This window comes from Eleutherodactylus coqui, chromosome 13, assembly GCF_035609145.1.
Source record: "Eleutherodactylus coqui strain aEleCoq1 chromosome 13, aEleCoq1.hap1, whole genome shotgun sequence".
Lineage (NCBI taxonomy): Eukaryota > Metazoa > Chordata > Amphibia > Anura > Eleutherodactylidae > Eleutherodactylus > Eleutherodactylus coqui.
The window spans coordinates 124,613,390-124,634,266 of NC_089849.1; the positions used below are offsets into that span (position 1 = coordinate 124,613,390).

At 46.1% G+C, this 20,877-nt stretch overlaps 1 protein-coding gene across 1 annotated transcript; it reads left to right on the forward strand.

The window, feature by feature from the left end:
- Positions 1–497: 497 nt before the first annotated feature.
- On the forward strand, positions 498–20,076 carry LOC136587445 (gastrula zinc finger protein XlCGF71.1-like). The gene is made up of 3 exons (XM_066586014.1): positions 498–579; positions 19,352–19,473; positions 19,807–20,076. Exons 1-3 carry the CDS (start codon positions 498–500, stop codon positions 20,074–20,076), a joined length of 474 nt encoding a protein of 157 aa, XP_066442111.1.
- The last annotated feature ends 801 nt before the right edge of the window (positions 20,077–20,877 follow it).

Sequence of the window (20,877 nt, forward strand, 5' to 3'; positions counted from 1 at the left end):
TGGACTGTTGGCATAAGTGGAGGAGTGAGAAAGCAGGGAGACCCAGGGGCTCGGTCAGTGGTGACTGACTGTGGATTTGTAGTAGTGCACCTTGGAAAATGATGGGGATAGTGGGACATTGGGGTTGACTGTGGGACATTGGAAGAAGATGATGATGGGGGTTAATGCGGAGGTTGGAATAATTATTGTTTGGTATAGGGGGTAAAAACTTGGTGTCTGAGGAGAGGGGGGCCAGTCCACTACTAGTGGCAGTATTTTATACTTTGATGGTCCACCTTTTGGCATTGCATATAGTCCTAATTTCATAGGTTGACGTCCCATTTTGGGTATTCTATACAGTGACACATTGCCTGTAACATATACACTGAACGATCACTGCTGTAGGAACAGCTGGTGCAAGACCTCTTGTGATCTATAGCATAGTCCCACATGATAGTTATGCTGCGATCTGCTCTCAGATAATGTGCTAACTTCTCTTCTTTATAGCAGAAGGCAACATGGCAGTCATAAGTAAATGTGGTGACTTAACAGACTTCAACAGCCACACGATACTGGTGTATCTTGACGCCACTGGAAGTGGTGGGTGCAGCCAAGTGTTAGGCTGCTTGACAGCCAGGTAATGCCCCCCATAACCTGATTGGCTACACTAACCACTTCGGGGCTGATTGTCTGGATTCACCGCTCCGCCGCTGTGTTTAGTGCTGGGCTCCTGAGACTGCAGTCAGCTGGTAAGTAATCCTGCTGCAGCGCCGGCGCTTCTCGTTGCCTCCTCCTCCTCCTATTGCTTCAGTCAGTAACGGTGCGGCATGTGGGCCCCCAATGTCGGCATCTGGAGCGGTGGGCGCGGCAGCGAGGGTTCACAATCCAGGGGAAACTATACACGGAGGCAACATCTTTTGGTGGCGTGTGGCCTCCTGGCTCCGCATCTGCAGTGCCAGCGGTGGAGGTTCACACTCCAAGTGAGAGATATACAGCGCCGGCGGTGGGGGTTCACACCCTAGAGGAGACTACACGTGGGAAGCTATGTCCTAGCGGTAGCTGTGGGGAAGGGGGGTTTAGACACAACGGCGGCTAAGGAGCGTGCAAGAACTTTGTGGTGGGATGGAGGGTTAGGGGTAGTTTAACAGTTAGGCTTTACTACCCCTAACCGTAACTCTCCATCCCAGCACTAACTCCTTCCACGCTCAGGCAATCAGAAGCTTTGCAGCCAATCAGGCACAGGGGGCATCAGCAACTGTCAAACAGCCTAACAGTTGACTATACCCACCACTTCCGGTGGCGTCAAGATACACCAGTACCCAGACTCTCTCTGCTACAATGGTGAGGTTGTGGAAGACAGAGCACAGCAACAAGACACAAGGACGTTATTCTCTGGGTAAATATGATTTACAGCCGTATCAAATTGATATTTTTATCTCTTACTTTTCTCAATAAACTCTTTTTATAAAATAAAAATTGTATTTGTTTTGTCACATTCCATGACCCATAACGTGGTTTAAAATATTACGGTTTTATAGGTTAAATAGGTTTCCCTGAATACAGTCAGAAAAGACAATTAGCAGTCAAGTCATTAATTAGGTGTAATTAGCTCCCTACAGAGGTCAAAAGAACCCAGATGCAAATGTTATGAGGCAATACCTTTTCTATTGGCTTGGTTATTTATGTGTCGCCTATAGGCACCAGAAAACAAAAATTTTAACCAGTTAGTGACGTAAACATTTTGGGGGGTTTTCTTCAGTTTTTAAAAGCCATAACTTTATGGCTTGTATTTTGTGTCAGGAGCTGTAGTTTTTATTGGTACCGTACTTGGGTACATTTAGGCCTCATGTCCAGGGGCAGGTTTGATTTGCGGAACCCATGTGGGACACCCACAAATCAAGCCGCCCATAAGGAAGCATGGGCATCCGCAAATTAATTTAAGCATATGGATTTGTTTTGTGCACCTTTTTGGACCGGAAAGCAAATTGCAGTATGCTCTATTTTTGTGCGGATCCCGCACTGACTGTTTCTATTGAAATCAATGGAAGCTGTCTGGTCCGCAGCTGACCCTGTGAACGTGCCAGTAATCCCACAGGAAAGCAGAAGATTAAAAAAAACTGTACTGTGCATGTCCGACAGCGAGCCATGAGGACCAGGCGCAGTACAGCGGATCCGGAAGTGGAGAGATCTGCGTTGACGCCACTTATGGGGAAATACAGGTAAGCCTGGGTCACTGGCTGCGGGCAGGGCTGGATCCATGCGGGATTCCCAGCACAGTATCCGAGCCGCCCGTGGACATGAGGCCTTAATGTACTGCATAAGGATTTTTTTAAAATTTATTTTATTTTATTTTTTTGGAGGTTTGTATTTTGCAGAAGTTGTTTTTAATGCCATCACGTCAATTTTGCCTTTTTTTTTTCAAACAATCTTAATCATGCAGCATAAATTTATGACAAAACCAAAATTACATATATATATATTTTTTTAGGTTTTTCCACTTTGGTGCAATATGCCCCTTTTTTGGAAACCTTTTTTGTAATGCAGTGCTGCATTCAAAGTCTAATAGCTTTTTTTATTTTTCGTAGGTGCAGTTGGCCGAGACTACAGAGGTTATTTCTTTCCGAGCCTTTCCCGTTGCGTGCGATTGTAAGACGCGTTCTGTGTAGTGTATGGCAGATGACTGTTCTGTATTCCAATGGGAAATTATCGCTAACAGTAGAAGCGCCAAACCAGGTTTGTTTTTAGATGCGTAGGGGTGAAGCGGTTTTATAATTTTAACCCCTTAGTGACCAAGCCTGTTTTGCGCCTTAATGACCAGGCCAAATTTTGCAAATCTGACATGTGTCACTTTAACATGGAAAAACACCAGAAAGGTTTTGCATATCCAAGCGATTCTGACATTGTTTTTTCGCCACATGTTGTACTTCATTTAGGCGGAAAAAATAGACCGATAGAATTTGTGTTTATTTATTAAAAGCGCCAAAATTGGGAAAATTTTGAAAAAATCGTCATTTATTCACATTTCCAACTGCAATATCTTAAATATGTGCAAACATAATATAGAAATTTTTGCTAAGATTTATATTTCCACCCGTTTACTTTATTTTGGGCGCACATTGGAAAAACTTTCGTTTTTTTTTTAACCATTTAGCAGACGTACAAATTTAACATTACTTTTTAGCATTTTGAGGAACACTTTGTTTTCCTATACCAAGCCGAGATTGGAAAGGCTCATGAGTGTCAGAATAATAGATACCCCCACAAATGACCCCATTTAAAAAAACTACACCCCTTAGTGTATTCACTGTGGGGTGTCATGAGTATTTTGACCCCACAGTTTTTTTTCAGGAATTAATTCAATTTAGAGGAGAAAAAGTAAAATTTCATATTTTTGCAAATCTGTCATTTTAAAGACATATTTTTTTCCTATAGTTTACATGAAAATGAGGATTTACACCCCAAAGTGGATACCCCTATTTCTCCCGTGTTCAGAAATATACCCATTGTGGCCCTATTGTTATATCTGAGTCCACAACGGGGCCCAAAATGAAAGGAGTAGTCAGTGTCTTTCAAAACAGAAATTTTGCTTGAAGTCCTTTTAGGCCCCATAGCACACATGTAGAGTTCTTGAGTGCCCCAAACCATAGAAAGCCCCCACAAATGACCCCATTTTGAAAACTAGACCCCTTAAGGAATTTATCTAGGGGTGTACTGCATATTTTGACCCCACAGTTTTTGAATGAATTCAAACCAAGCAAAAGGAAAAAATTGTGATTTTCGTTTTTTCGGCAATTCTGTCATTTTAAAAACAGCTTTTTTTGTACAGCACACATATGAAGGAAGACTTGCACCCCAAAATGGATCCTCCTGTTTGTGCTGTTTTTAGAAATATACCCATTGTGGCCCTAATATGTCCGCATGCACAACGGGGCCCAAAATGAAAGGAGTAATCGGTGGCTTTCAGAACATAGATTTTGCTTGAAGTCCTTTTAGGCCCCATTGCCCACTTGTAGAGTTCTTGAGCGGCCAAAACCATAGAGAACCCCCACAAATGACCCCATTTTGAAAACTAGACTCCTTAACAAATTTATCTAGGGATGTACTGCATATTTTGACCCCACAGTTTTTGAATAAATTCAAGCAAAGCAAAAGTAAAAAATTAGGATTTTCATTTTTCGGGCTATTGTGTCAATTTAAAAACAGTTTTTTTTGTACAGCACACATATAAATGGAGGCTTTCACCCCAAAATGAATACCCCTGTTTGTCCCGTGTTCAGAAACATACCCATTGTGGCCCTAATAGACTTACAGGACCCATGGCTAGGCCTACAATGAAAGGAATACCCGTTGGATTTCAGGGTACCACTGAATAAATTTCAGGCCCCATTGCCCACTTGTTGAGCCATTGAGTGGCCAAAACTATAAAGAACCCCCTCAAATGACCCCATTTTGAAAACTAGACCCCTTAACGAATTCATCTAGGGGTGTACTGCGTATTTTGACCCCACAGTATTTGAATGAATCTAAGCAAAGCAGAAGAAAAAAGTAACGATTTTCAATTTTTTTGGCAATTTTTTCAATTTAAAAACAGTTTTTTTGTACAGTGTACATAGGAATGAAGACGTTCACCCCAAAATGGATACCCCCATTTGTCCCGAGTTCAGAAACATACCCATTGTGGCCCTCATCTACTTACAGGACGCATGGCAAGGCCTATAAAGGACGGAACACCTGTTGGATTTTAGGGCACAACTGAATAAATCCCAGGCCCCATTGCTTATTTGTACGGAATAAAAATTGACTCCCTAAAAATCCCCCCCCCCCCCACACACACACTCCGCGCCCTTTTTGGCGTTCGCAAATCTTAGATAAAAGTAATAATGTGAACTGTGTAGTATTTCCGAAGACAGGGGTAATTACGGAGGCTGGTTGGAATGGGCCCATGGGGCAATAACACCGGGTATCCCCCTTCCTCTCATGTATTTTCAGGGGCTTTTCTTGACCTCAGTAGCGGGTATGGGGTGTAAAAAGTGTCCCTCTGTGAGTCTCCGTAATCTTGCTGCAGTGCGGCGGTCTCACACAGAAGGCGCTCAACAAGCTGCTCCTGGAACTGCAGGAAGGCGAGCGTTCCCGGGGCTTCTTGTAAAATACGTATCACAGGTAGCGGTCTGAATAACGCTGGGCTCACGCGGGTGCAGGCGGAATCCGCTTGCGGAGGCCCGCAGCGGATCCCATCTGTGAGCCCAGCTGTGACCCTGCGTACGGCCGCGTAATGTACTGCACATAACTGCCTACTCACACAGGCGGTCATGCGCAGTACACCTTTTTTTTTGTTTGTATTTCCCGCACCGTCGCTTAGCGATGACGCAGGTACCAGCAGCCCGTATGCAAGGTAGTTGCGTATGGGCTGCGGGTATATCCGCGACCATGGAGCACAATGGGCTCTATGTTGCGGATATCCGCGGTAAAATAGAACCTGCTGCGTTCTCTTTTCTGCGAGTGGATTACACAATTCCAACCGGGTAATGTGAGCGGAATTGTGTAATCCAATGCGATTGATCCGCGTATTACCATAGATGAGACGCATGCGGAATCCGTAATTCCTATCCGGTCATGTAAGACCGACCTAAGGTAGATCGCTACCTTCTTATCACGTGACCGTGACTGCTCAACGAGGCCACCCATCACTGCTCCAGGCTCTCGGCGACCGTTGGTCGCTGGGAGCAAGGAGATTTTAATTTTCCTGGGCTCCCCGACTCCTGCGCATGTGTCCGGCTTTTTGCCGGCAATCGCATGTGCAGAATTCGGGAAGGTCCACGGAGGAAAATCGCGTCGGGGTTCAAATACGCAGGCCTCCGGTAAAAAGTTTCATCTCCTCTCACCGATCGCATCGGTGAGGGGAGATAAAACTTCAAATTTTTTTTTTACTTTTACTTGATCGCCATTATTGGATAACGGCGAACACGTGATCAGGAACCGCTCACTGTGGCCCACGTGAAATCTCCAGGCTCTTGGCTACGTTTTGTAGCCAGAAGCAGGGAGAATTTAAATTATCCGGGCAATCCACAGCTTTTGCGCATGCGCCCGCCATTTTGGCGACGGGCGCGTGCACAGAAGCTGTCGTAAGGTCCGCGGATAAATCCGGGGGCCTTAGGTACGTACTTTCATCCTCCCTTACGGATATGATCCGTGAGGGGAGATGAAATGTACGCTTTTTAAACTTTTTAAAACTTTTTTACACTTTTTTTTTTCACTTTACATGATCACTGTCATCTATTGGATGACAGTGATCATGTCCCCGGTATAATCTCTCTGCTCCTAGCTGCACATGGCAGCCAGGAGCAGAGTGATTTTAAATTTCCTGGGGCGTGAGCCCCTCTGTGCACGTGCCCGATGTCAATCATCGGGCGCGCATGCGCAGACGGGGATTCGGGTCCCGGGACATCGGGACACCGCTGAGGACTGGGGAGGGGTATTTTCACCTCCCCTCATGGATCCGATCCATGAGGGGAGGTGAAACTGACTTTTTAAAAACTTTTTTTTAACTTTTTCGCGATCGCCGCTATCCATTGGATAACGGCGATCGCGGTACCGGGGATCGCTCACCGCGCTCCCTGCTGACATCTCCTGCCTCCCGGCTACCTACAGGAGCCAGGAGATTTTAAATCTCCCGCGCCGCCGGGCCTTCTGCGCATGCGGCTGACGTAATGCCGCCTGGCGCGCATGCGCTGAAGACTGACTTCGGGCCCCGGAGCGGCAGGAGAGCGGGGAGCAGCGTGCCGGACCTGGGTGAGTAATTTCAGCTGCTCCGATGGATCCGACCCATCAGAGCAGCTGAATCTTTAACTTTTTTTGTACTTTTATTTACTTTTTTTGCGATCGGCGCTATCCATTGTATAGCGCCGATCGCAATGCCGGGGGGGGGGGTCCGAACAGCCCGGGATGACAGCTCCATGCTGTCGGCAACCTGCGGACACCGACAGCATGGAGCTGTCACGTCCACAGCCCGAGGGGCTTTATTCTCTGCAGGATACGTGTTTTTACGTCCTCAGAGAATAAAACCCACTTCGGGAGGACGTAAAAAGGCTATGGCCCGGTCGTTAACGGGTTAAACACCGTCTTCCATAAGATGGAGATTGGGGGGGGCAACTCCAGAAAATATGGAGCAGCGACCCCACTTGTCTGCAGTTTAGTGGATGCGCTGCTATAGATGTATGAGAGTTGTAATAGACTATAGTACTATCTGACCAATAAGTCATAGTTCTGCTCGTGGTGGGACACCCAGGATGTAGGTCTTACGGCCCATTTTGGGGCGGTTTGCCATTCTTGAAGGGAGAATTGACTTAAGGTCCGTTTCCCGTTTCAGGAACTGTACTGTTTTCTTTAGAGACATGTCGTCAGATGAAGATGCGTGTTTAGTGCGATCCTTGTATTGGTGAAGGGTATGAGATATTTGGTCTCTTAGGATCGTTGGAATATTGATTTGTGTGGCTGGGGGGGGGGGGGGGAGGGATATATAAAACTCAGAAGGAATTTCTATATTTTCCCGGAATTGAAGAGAATGGCAGCAGTTAGTAAAAGTCTTTAATCCCAGTGTTTGATCATATTTCGAGGGAGATTACAAGGATGAAAAATTGTAATGCCAACGGGGATTGGAGTGATCCGACTATCTTGGGAAAGGAAGTATTTTCTTAAACTTGTTCTTCATCCTAGTTCGCCTGTAGTGGGAGAATATATGGGGAGGACATGTGAGTGGGGAGGCTACAGAGGGTCAGGAAATATGATGTCCAGTCTGAGACCTGTGCAAAGTGAGATTGTAGTGATGGCCACATTTTGTCGGGATGGGTAGCGCATAGGTTTTTGATTTGAGCGATCAAAATTGAGTTGTGGTAGTTTTGGAGGATAGGTAGGTAGGCTTGGCCGCCAGGTTTTTTTAAATTTTTGGTCATAAGAGAGAAGGCTACTCAGGGTTTTGCTTTTTGCCAGATAAACAAGTTCATTTGTTTGTGGAGGGAAGCGAAGGTTGTGATCGGGATGGGTATAGGGAGAGTCCAGTATAAGCCTTTTATATAGTGTAATCCTGCCCATCCATCCCGACTCCAGGGCAGCTAGTCAGTCCAATTCTTTTTGTATTAAATTTCTTAGGTGAAGTAAGTTGGCTTTAATGAAGTTTGAGGTGTCTGGCATTAATTAAATGCCAAGATAGGGAATCGAGTGGGGGCCCTATTGAAAGCAATGGGAGAAGACCGTGATCCCCCTACTGCCGCTGTGACCGCAGCGGCAGGGGATTCCTTTATCCCCGCAGGGTGTCCCCTCATCACTGAACACTGCAGCTGCTGTCACAGTGTTCAGTGATGGGGGGAAGTGGAAATTCATTGGTTTCATAATTATGCGTTTTCACTCACTCTCGCAGTGCGATAAAATCACCAAATTTTCTCGCCAGTGTAAAGGTGCCCTCAGTCCCTTGCTAAATGCTGGGGCAGAGCTGCTGCAGAAAGTTGTGCCGGGCCAGGCTCTGAGAAAAAGCTGGAACTACTCCCTGAGAGGAACGCTAAGAGGAGGCCGAAAGCCTGACAGCGGTGGGAGACCAGGCTGTGGTACGGCCACGAGTCTGAACCGCATGGGAATTTAAACAATACATACATTTTTTTTTTCTTTAAATTGCATACAGGTTCTTGATGGGTTTTTAATTTATTATAAAGTGTGCAATTATATACAGGAGATACCCAGGTTATACCAGCACACTCCATATCTCTATATACAGGGAGATGCATAACTAATACCAGCTGTACATATATAATTATATACAGGAGATCCCCAGGTTATACCAGCATGCTCCATATCACTATATACAGGATGTATAACATATAGCAGCTGTACATATATAATTATATGCAGGAGATACCCATGTTATACCAGCATGCTCCATATCACTATATACAGGGTGTATAACTTATAGCAGCTGTACATATATAATCATATACAGGAGATCCCCGGGTTATACTAGCATTCTCCATATCACTATATACGGGAGATGTATAACTTATACCAGCTATACATATATAATTATATACAGGAGATACCCAGGTTATACCAGCATAGTCCATATCACTATATACAGGAGATGTATAAATGATACCAGCTGTACATATATAATTATATACAGGAGGTACCCAGGTTATACCAGCATGCTCCATATCACCATATACAAGATGTTTAACTTATACCAGCTGTCATATATAATTATATACAGGAGATACCCAGGTTATACCAGCACACTCCATATCACTATATACAGGAGATGTATAACTTATACCAGCTGTACATATATAATTATATACAGGAGATGCCCAGGTTATACCAGCATGATCCATATCACTGGCAGGATAATAATAATAAACTTTATTTGTATAGCGCCAACATATTCCGCAGCGCTTACATAGACAGGGGATACAGAAAGACAAAAGTACAAACATTACAGAACCACAGTTACATAGTAATCAATTGATGGAAACAATAGGGGTGCGGGTCCTGCTCCAACGAGCTTACATACTACAAGTAATGGGGTGATACAGAAGGTAAAGGGGCTGGAGATGTGCACTGTATGGCGAGGTGGAGAGTGAGGGGTGATATACACAGACAATGGTTAGACATTTAGCCGTGTGACGGCAGAAACAGTATGACTGCAGGAGCGGTTTATGATGGCTTGCAGGGATTGCAGTCAGTAGGTCAGGGAGCATGTTATCAGGCGAAGTACAGAGGGGTTTGTTTAGGGAATTCGGTATGCCTCCCTGAAGAGGTGCGTTTTTAGAGCACGCCTGAAGTTCTGCGAGTCCTGGATTGCTCGGGTAGCCTTTGGTAGTGCGTTCCAGAGGACCGGTGCTGCTCTGGAGAAGTCTTGGAGGCGGGAATGAGAAGTTCGAATTAAAGGGGCGCTCAGTCTGGTTTCGTTAGCAGAGCGGAAAGCCCGGGCTGGTTGATGGATTGAGATGAGGGAGGCGATATAGGGGGGCACTGCACTGTGGAGGGCTTTGTGGATGAAGGTGGCGAGTTTAAATTGAATTCTGTATTTAACGGGCAGCCAGTGCAGTGACCGGCACAGGGCAGAGGCGTCCGAGTAGCGGCTGGACAGGAAGATGAGCCTGGCTGCCGCATTCAGGATGGATTGGAGAAGGTAGAGTCTGGTGCAGGGGAGGCCGATCAGCAACGAGTTGCAATAATCGAGCCGGGAGTGGATGAGGGCAACAGTAAGCGTTTTTAGCGTGTCCACAGTGAGAAAAGAGCGGATTCTTGCGATGTTCTTGAGGTGCAGCTGACATATTCGGGCCAGAGATTGGATGTAGGGGGTAAAAGAGAGATCAGAATTAAATATGACTCCAAGGCAGCGGGTATGTTGTCTAGGAGTTATGGTGGCGCCACACACTGAGATGGAGATGTCAGGAGGAGGTCGGTTAGTGGAGGGTGGAAATACCAGCAGGTCAGTTTTAGAGAGGTTTAGTTTTAGGTAGAGAGAGGACATGGTGTTAGAGACAGCGGACAGACAGTTAGTGATGTTTTGGAGTAAAGGTGCAGAGATGTCACGGGAAGAGGTGTATAGCTGGGTGTCATCAGCATACAGGTGGTATTGGAGGCCAAATCTCCTGATCGTTTGTCCAATAGGGGCTGTGTAGATAGAGAAAAGAAGGGGGCCGAGGACAGAGCCCTGGGGGACCCCAACAGCAAGGGGAAGAGGAGGGGAGGTAGAGCCAGCAAAGGAGACACTGAAAGAGCGGTCAGATAGGTAGGAAGAGAACCAGGAGAGGGCAGTGTCCTTTAGGCCAATGGAGCGTAGCATACTGAGGAGGAGTTTGTGGTCAACAGTGTCAAATGCTGCGGAGAGGTCGAGGAGGATCAGTAGGGAGTAATCGCCCCTCGATTTGGCTGTCAGTAGGTCATTGGATACCCTTGTAAGGGCAGTTTCTGTCGAGTGTTGAGGTCGAAAACCAGACTGTAGGGGGTCTAGGAGATAGTGCTCTGATAGGTAGCTTACAAGGCGGGAGTAAACCAGCCGTTCTAGTAGTTTGGAGATGAAGGGGAGGTTTGAGATGGGTCGGTAGTTGGCAGCATCAGTCGCGTCCAGAGTCGGCTTCTTTAGCAGTGGGGATATGATGGCGTGTTTGAAAGAAGAGGGAAAGATGCCAGAGGTGAGAGAGAGGTTGAATATAGTGGTGAGATGGGACAGAACTGGGGAGAAGGAACGGAGGAGGTGTGAGGGGAGGGGGTCGCTAGGGCAGGTGGTGGGGCGAGCAGAGAAGAGCAATTTGGAGACTTCTTCCTCTGTCGCTGGTCTGAGTACAGACAGTGAGCAGGAGCTAGATGCAGTGCTGACAAGACTAGGGTCAGGGCTAGTCTGGGGTTGGGAAGTTATTTCCTGACGGATGTCATCAATTTTCTTTTTGAAGTAAGCAGCCAGCTCTTCGGCACTGAGATCCGTCACCGGGGGCTGCGGTTTAGGGCTGAGAAGGGAGTGAAAAGTATCAAAGAGCCGTTTAGGGTTGTGGGATAGTGAGGAGACTAGAGAGGTGAAATAGACTTGTTTGGCATGATGGAGGGCGAGGTTGTAGGTTCTGAGCATGAATTTGTAGTGGAGGAAGTCTGCGGACGTTTGCGATTTCCTCCACAGCCGTTCAGCACTTGTAGAGCACCGCCGGATGAAGCGCGTTTCAGGCGTGAGCCAGGGTTGCCGTGGATAAAGAGCATAATAATTTTATAATACAGGTCATTAGGAATGCGGTCATATGTAATGTTCATTTTTGTTTATTTAATAAATGTTTTGGGGTTTTTTTTAATGCGATTTTATTTATGTAACTTTTCTCACATTTTGTTGATACCTAAAGCCGCCTGCACACGGCAGAGACAGATTCCACATGCAGGAGCCCGCAGCGGAATCTAACCCTGTGCCCGGCCAGCAACCCTGCGTACCTGCTTCTTTTCTTCATTTTCCGTACTGCGGATGGTCCACATGGTCCACATGGTTCGCCGTTAGACATGCGCAGTACAGGTTTTTTTTTCTTTTAACTATTTACTTTTCCTGTGCCATCGGGTCGGACGGCTTCCTTAGAGCTCAATGGAAGCCGTCCGTGCGGACACCGCATAAAAATAGAGTATGCTGCGATTTTTTTTTTCTCCCTATGTGAGTGGAAATCACAATTGATTTCTATTCCTGTGCAGAAATTCATCAACTGATGAAAAGATAAGACAAAGACAAAACAACAATGAAGAACAGAACACACGTGCTAATAGAGATCACGGGGTTACCACACAAAGGAAGTTTAAATTTAGACTCAGTTGATATGTCTCAGATATGGCTACGCGATTCTCGTGCCATAGGAACTTCCCATTAGAGGGACAATATAGACATGGAGGGATAGGACGTCGCCAATCTCCCTGATTGTATCTCCCATATACCTGAGATATTATAGTGTGATACGTTAGAATCACCCCTCAGTATAGGATATTGTCCCAGTTTAGTACTTTCATTCATTGGTTTGGTTGATAGACATCAGGGCAGGAGGCTACACCAACCTCTATCTAATTTAGCCTAAAAGAAAATTGCTCTCCATTCAGCGCTTTTACTTAGTATAGACAGTCAGTTAACTGAGTCAAGACTATTTGACCAAGGGTTCAGTTAGCTACACTGGCAAGTCTGCTGACTTTTCTGCAGATCTAGATTCAAGTTGAGGGATTGTTTCCTCCTATGTTTGCTGAGTCTAGATAGTCAGTAAACTGGGTCAAAAATATTTGACCGAAGGTTTAGTGAGTTAAACTAGCAAACCTGCTGACCTCCTTGCAGATCTAGATTCAATTTGAGGGGTATTGTTTCCCTAATCTTTATCTTTTTCTCTAAGCGCTGAGACACTGGTCTATATAACAGGAGAATGGTGCTATAGAATAATAACCCATCTCTACGTCACCGATATCATCAAATCGGATAGATCAATGATAGCTGCTAAGAGGCGGTGTATAAATACCAAACTGACAACTGCCAATTAGGAGAGCTGACGTTAGAATTATTTGGGACTCCTACAAAATCTATCCTGAGCCCCCCAAAAAATTTCCTTTGTGTGGTAACACCGTGATCTCTATTAGCACGTGTGTTCTGTTCTTCATTGTTGTTTTGTCTTTGTCTTATCTTTTCATCAGTTGATGAGTGTCTTGAGCCCAATGTGTGTTTTTTAATGTAACTGCCTCTGTGATTCTCTATTCCTGTGCAGGAAGAAGTGCTTTTCCATAGCATGCTATGAATGGTATTTGCGGTGCTGGGGAGGAGTTGGTCTGTGGAGTTAGTCTGTGGAGTGCCAATCAGGAGGCTGGAACCGGCACACGTCATGGGGCGGAGCTACGCGATGACGCGTACAAGGGGGCGGAGCCAAAACGCAGATGCTTCCTAGACCAGCCGAAGGGAGAAGATCCATCTGCGCAAGCGCATCTAAAAAAGCAAGAAGACACCGAAGTTAGACGGCACCATGGCGACGGGGACGCCAGCAACGGAGCAGGTAAGTGAATAACTTCTGTATGGCTCATATTTAATGCACGATATATATTACAAAGTGCATTAATATGGCCATACAGAAGTGTATAACCCCACTTGATTTCGCGAGACAACCCCTTTAAGGACTAGGGTGTTTTGGTCCTAAGGGACCGAACACTTTTTGGGGATTTTACCCATGTGGTCATTTTACTGCCCTATTTTTTTTTTTCTTCAGCCACCAAAGTTATTATTGCAGCTTATTTGCCCCTAACATATAGGGATATTGGGGGGGTTTATTAGGGGTAAAAATATGAAAAGATTTTTTTTATAGTTAATTTTCCCCATGACATCATGACAGCATACGCTGGAGGTTGCTCACCTGCTGACCTGAAGGGACAGGAAGAGGCAGAGTATAAAAGGAACCTCCCCTCCACCAACACCACTACCTGCCACCAGACCACCCAAGAGACCCTTTACTCCTCATCCCTCGTCCACGTACGCCGGGAAGGGGAAGACCGGAAGATGGTCTTATCCAAAGGGCGGAAGGGGTAAGACTTTTTAACTTTTGTCCCTCAGCCCATACTTTCGGGCCCGGTAGGGGGCAGACTGGCTCGCTGTTCCAATAGCTGGCGTAGTATTACAACTAACGAGTGGGTACTGCACCTAGTGGCGGAGGGGTACAGGATCGAGCTACTATCCCGCCCCCCGGACAGATTTATGATAACCCCAACCCAGTCTCCAGGCCTAGAACAGGCTCTGTTGGAGGGCATACGGAACCTGCAGGGTCTCGGCGCGGTTATCCCGGTCCCCAAGAAGGAACAGGGAAAAGGTTTCTATTCCCCCCTCTTTCTGGTTCCCAAACCAGACGGCTCCCACTGCACCATTATCAATCTCAAACAACTGAATAGATTCATTGAATATAGGAAATTCAAAATGGAAACCATTAGAACTGCAACTCCTCTAATTGCCAGAGATAACGTAATGGCTACGATAGACCTTAAGGATGCCTATTTTCACATCCCTATTTACGCCAACTCACAAAAGTTCCTGAGGTTTGCGCTGAGGGTGGAGGGGGAAATCTGCCACTTTCAGTTCGTCTGCCTCCCATTTGGAATCTCCTCGGCTCCGCGAATTTTTTCCAAGGTCGTGATAGAAATGGCGGCCTTCTTACGAAATCAGGGTGTCATGATCATCCCCTACTTGGACGACTTCCTATTGGTGGCAGATTCCCTGTCTACTCTGAGATCACACTTGGAGTCCACATTGCAATTATTTAAGGAACTTGGATGGATTATTAACGAGTCAAAATCCAACATGGAGCCAGAAACCAGGAAGAAATTCCTGGGTGTCATCCTGGATTCCAGTCTACAAAATTCGTCCCTTCCTCCCCTAAGAAAACATCTTATCATAGAGGAATGTTCCAACCTCTATAAAAAGCATAGGGTAACGATAAGAGACGCAATGCGGATCCTGGGACTAATGACTTCGTGCATCGGCATGGTCCCCTGGGCCCAGTTCCATAGTCGCGGACTCCAGTCACTAATTCTCCGGAATTGGGACAAGTTGCAGGCTTCGCTTGATCAGACAATCCCTATTTCGGCGGAAGCCAGAGCTTCACTCCGTTGGTGGGTATCATCGGACAACCTGTCTCAGGCATCCGATTGGAATTTGGACCCGGCAGTAATAATCACGACCGATGCCAGCGCCAAAGGGTGGGGGGCCCACTTTAAAGGTGGTTATGTACAGGGGGCCTGGGACGTTCACGAGAAAGCTAGCTCATCGAACTTTAGGGAGCTTAAAGCGGTATGGAAATCCCTGCGTAGCCTGCAAACACGGTTAGTGGCGAAGCATGTGAGGATCTTCTCAGACAATATGACAACAGTATCACTCATTCGCCACCAGGGTACCACCAGGAATCCTCCACTACAACGACTGGCGGGGCGGATCCTTCAATGGGCGGAAGGCACAACAAAGTCCCTATCGGCCTTTCATATAAAAGGAGCCGAGAACTCAGCCGCGGACTTTTTAAGCAGAAGGAAAGTGGACCCAGGAGAGTGGGAACTCCATCCAGAGGTGTTCAGCCTTCTTGTGGAGAAGTGGGGGGTACCAGAAGTAGACCTCTTTGCGTCAAGCGCAAACACCAAATGCCGGCTTTTCTTTTCCAGAGGCGCAGAGAAACAGGCCTTGGGCACGGACGCTCTCTCTCACCCCTGGGATTGGGACCTAGCGTATGCCTTTCCCCCTCTACCACTAATCCCGCTCCTGCTAAGGAAATTACTGCAGTCAACTCTAACAGTAATTTTTGTAGCACCATATTGGCCAAAAAGACCGTGGTTCCCCCTCCTGAGATCCCTGTCAGTGGGAGAGCCCTTCCACCTTCCAACAAGACCGAACCTACTGTCGCAGGGCCCTCTTCTTTACCCAGAAGTTCACAAGTTCAGGCTTACGGCCTGGAGCTTGAGCGGGTAAAAAGTTCCTAGGGAAGGGTCTTTCTCCTAATGTTATTTCCACCATTAGCGAGAGCCTTAAACCCTCGACACACAAAATCTACTCCAAAGTCTGGAAGAAATTTTCGGAGTGGTTAGGCCAGGACATCCAGCAGCTGGACCAGCCAGACGTCCGTAAAATCTTAGATTTTCTCCAGGCGGGCCTGGATAAAGGTTTGAGTCCGAATACCCTCAAAGTCCAAATGGCGGCTTTGGGGGCATTCTTTGATCTCGAGCTGGCGGAGCACAGGTGGATTAGGAGATTTCTTAGAGGGGCGAGCAGATTACATCCATTCACACGGCCCACGGCACCACCCTGGGATCTGACCATAGTCCTTCAGGCCTTCTGCGACCCCCCCCATTCGAACCGATTACGGATCTATCCATCGCCTGGCTGACGTACAAGGTAGCCCTGCTTGTGGCAGTTACGTCGGCCAGACGCGTGGGGGAAATCCAGGCCCTCTCACGAAGGGCCCCATATATGACTATCCACCCAGACAAAATAGTTTTTTCTTTAGACCCATCCTTCCAGCCTAAAGTATTGTCAGATTTCCACAGGGGCCAACCAATAGTTATTCCAGCCTTTTGCCAAAATTTCAAAAATGGAAAAGAACAAAAGCTCCATAATATAGACGTCAAAAGAGCGGTACTAGCGTACCTTGAGGCAACGGAAAGTTTCAGGAAGTCTGACAAACTTTTCGTTCAATTTCAGGGGCAGGCCAAAGGAAAGGCCACTTCTAAAGATGCGATCGCCAGGTGGCTCAGGAGAGCCATCCAGGAGGCTTACAAGGCCAAGGGCATCCCCCCTCCAGAAGGATTGAAGGCCCACTCAACGAGAGCGGTGGCATCCTCTTGGGCAGAGAGAGCGCACGCGTCGATTGAGCAAATCTGTAACGCAGCCACATGGACTTCAGGCCATACTTTCATCAAACATTATAGGCTGGACTTTAAATATAGTCAGGACGCATCCTTCGGTAGGAAGGTGCTCCAAGCCGTAATCCCTCCCTAAAAAGACCATGCCACTTATTTGGTATTCCTCCAGCGTATGCTGTCATGATGTCATGGGGAAAACGGGAATTTTTTCTTACCGATAATTCCCTTTCTGGAAGACATCATGACAGCATACGGGCTTCCCCCCCCCTTACCAACATGGTTACCCTAGTTTGTCCAACACATGAGGTAATGTGTATGCTTTGACTTTGTCTTCTGAGGTGTGTGATGTCAATAAAAACACACCTTCTGGTTAAATAGCTGGTCACTGTGGTCATTTGGAACGCACTGGTGTTGGTGGAGGGGAGGTTCCTTTTATACTCTGCTTCTTCCTGTCCCTTCAGGTCAGCAGGTGAGCAACCTCCAGCGTATGCTGTCATGATGTCTTCCAGAAAGGGAATTATCGGTAAGAAAAAATTCCCGTTTTTTGTAAATTAGTATATTTACGCTAAATAAAGTACAGGAATGGGCTCCTCATTTTGATATATAATTTGTTTAGTCTCGGATAATGGCGCATATGGCAACAGTTTTAGTTGGCGTCGGTGGTGGGTCATTTTTCTTTTTTACATATATATTTTTATTTTATTCTGTAATGTTAAAAAGAAAAAATTGGTAGCACTTTTTTTTTACCATCTATGTCCCCCATGATGTCATATAAGACCTCTGGGGGTCATTCACATTGTCTGTCTTTTTTTTTTTTTTTTTTCAGATTTAAAAAACACTTCTGCCTTCCCCTCTGGGTCCTCAGCTGTGAATAACAGCCAAGGACCTGACACCAAGCGCCGTGAATTGACTGTGTTGGGTCTTTAAGGGGTTAAATACTTTTGCCTCTAACCCTCTCTCTATCATATCACCCATCATCCACTTGAAGATGGATTTCACTTGACAGCAGGCAGTGGATAGCAAGATAGACTGACGGGTGACACCTACTCCCCGGCACTTTGGAGCAATTTTTTGGACAGAAAATATCATTTTTTGAAAATACCATAATTTGCAATTTTAGGTTGGCCATTAGAGATGAGCGAGCGTACTCGGTAAGGCGATATACTCGAGAGAGCATCGCCTTTTTCGAGTACCTGCTGGCTCGTCCCTGAAGATTCGGGGGGGGGGGGGCTGCGGGGGTGAGTGGGGGGTTGTAGAGGGGATTGGGAGGGGAAGAGAGAGAGAGAGGGATCTCTCTCACTCTCCTCCCCACTCCCCCTCGCTGCCCCGCGCCGCCCCCGACCCCCGCCCGAATCTTCAGGGACAAGCCAGCAGGTACTCGAAAAAGGCGAGGCTCTCTCGAGTATATCGCCTAAATGGGGTAACTAACGTGATCTGATATTTTACTAGTTCTGACTTTTACAGACAGTTATACCAGTTATGTTTTTACATTGTTTATATTTTCATGGGAAATAGTTTAATAGTTTTCTTTTTTAACGTTGTTTTTTTGCACATTTGTTTTAGCCTAGTATGCACTAGTATACTTCACCATTTTATCACTTGTATCATACAGTGCAATGCTTCTCTACTGCAGTGTATTGTGCCTGTCAGCGCTTTCCTGTTAAGTTCTTCCTAATAGGAGTACTAAGATGGCAAACCTAGAAGTCTTCATTGCACCCCTGGCTGCCACAACAACACATCAAAACCCCATGATTATACTGTGGGAGAGCCAAAGGGTGACTGATAAGGCTCCCTCTCTGTCTGACTGCTTAGTGGTCACTATTGGCCACAGCATCTAAGGGGTTCAATGAGATTGCAATTCTCTTCAATCCTGGCTGTTGTAGTTAGGTGTCAGCGGTATGGCTCAGCTGGCAGTCATTGCACGTACAGCAGGCTTAGCTCCTGAATAGAGATGAGCGAACGTGCTCGGCCACGCCCCTTTTTCGCCCGAATACCGCGATTTCCGAGTACTTCCGTACTCGGGCGAAAAAATTCGGGGGGCACCGTGGCAGCACGGGGGGTAGCAGTGGGGAGTGGGGGGGAGAGGGAGAGAGAGAGGGCTCCCCCCTGTTCCCCGCTGCTACCCCCCGCACCGCCACGCCTCTCCCCGCCCCCCGGTGCCCCCCGAATCTTTTCACCCGAGTACTGAAGTACTCGAAAATGGCGGTACTCGGGCGAGTAATTACTCAAAACGAGTACGTTCGCTCATCTCTATTCCTGAACCATCTGCATATACTCCCCTGCAATAAAGATAGTGGTGAAAGATGTGGCCATATCCAAACTGTTCTTCTCTTACCTGCATTATTTTTTGCTGTTGTTGGTTTTACACTTCCCATGGATTTAGTTTGAGATGGCTCCCTATAGTCCGTAGACTCCATCTAGGTGTAAGCCTTTTCCTATATAGCATACTGCTGTGCGTTATGAGCACTAATAACAATAATGACATTTGTATTTCTTTTCACAGATCCAGTAGGTCAAGAAAGCTGCAGAAATATTTCAAACGGACATCTCAGTTTATCTTCTGATTATGAACCAGAAACGATCTCTATTCAAGTACTTCCAGAAGAAACCTTCACGGCCCCGGATGTACCCCCAGTTGTCCACGGCACATGTCTCTTGTGAGATCCATCAAATTACGAGGAACACTCTCGTGATAAGTTACATATTGCTAAACAAAGTACAGATCATGGTGAGAACACAATGTATGCATGTTCTGAATGTAGAACGAAAGCAAACCTTACTGTGCAGCAAAGAATTCTCATGGGAGAAAAGCCACTTTCATGCGCAGAGTGCAGAAAATATTTTACATCAAAAGCGAACCTTATTCAACATTGGCGAATTCACATAGGGGAGAAGCCATTCTGATGTGCGGAGTGTGGGAAGTGTTTCACGTGGAAATCAAGTCTTCTGGACCACCAGAGAATTCACACAGATGACCCAAAATTCCAATGTTCTGAGTGCCCAAAAAGCTTTGTACATAAATTGTCTCTGGTTAAACACCAGAGAATTCACACGGTAGAACGGCCATTTTCTTGTTCTGAATGTGGGAAATGTTTTTCGCAGAAATCTGATTTTGTTAAACACCCGAGAATCCACACAGGGAAGAAGCCATTTTCATGTTCTGAGTCTGGGAAATGTTTTACACAGAAGCCCCATCTTGTTCGTCATCAGATGATTCACAAACATTAATTGGATACTTATTGGGATTTTTATGAAATTTGTATTTTTTGTAAATATCAGAAAAACGTTCTCACTAGATATAAGTTATTTATACATTAGGATACTGAGAATTCAGACAATCCCACTCAACAAGTCAACATCCTATGTAACGTTTAATCTAATTGGTTGGTACTATGTACCCAGTCTTTATGTTTTAGGCCTCAGCCAGATTACAGTATCATACAAACTTCGGCTTGTAACATAGTAACATAGTATGTAAGGCCGAATGAAGACATTGTCCATCTAGTCCAGCCTGTCTATCCTACTGTGTTGATCCAGAGGAAGGCAAAAAACCCCAAGGCCAGAAGCCAATTAGCCCTTTTGGGGGAAAAATTCCTTCCCGACTCCCTAATGGCAATCAGACTGTTCCCTGGATCAACCCCTAATAGTTCCTACCTGCCTATATACCACAATTGTAAGAAGAGATTATATGGCCCTCAGAAAGCTGGATGAGACCTTGATGATCATCTAACTTCATACACGTAAGATACAGTTCTAGAATAATTGACCCATAAATACATTGCTTTCAAGCCAGTACACCTCGTTTACCTGTTAGATGCATGCGTTTTAACCAATAAAGCCAATAACCAATAACCTCCTCCATAGCTACAGTTTCTCTCATGAAGTTTAGCCAATTGGCAACGGCTATTTGAGGACGGAGCTCCCGTTGGGGAACAGATATTGTTTTTCCCTCCTGTATCGGAGGCACTGCTAGTGAGGCGAGCCCCTATTCATTTTTTTCCTTACACCTCCATAATCTGGTTTCATTCC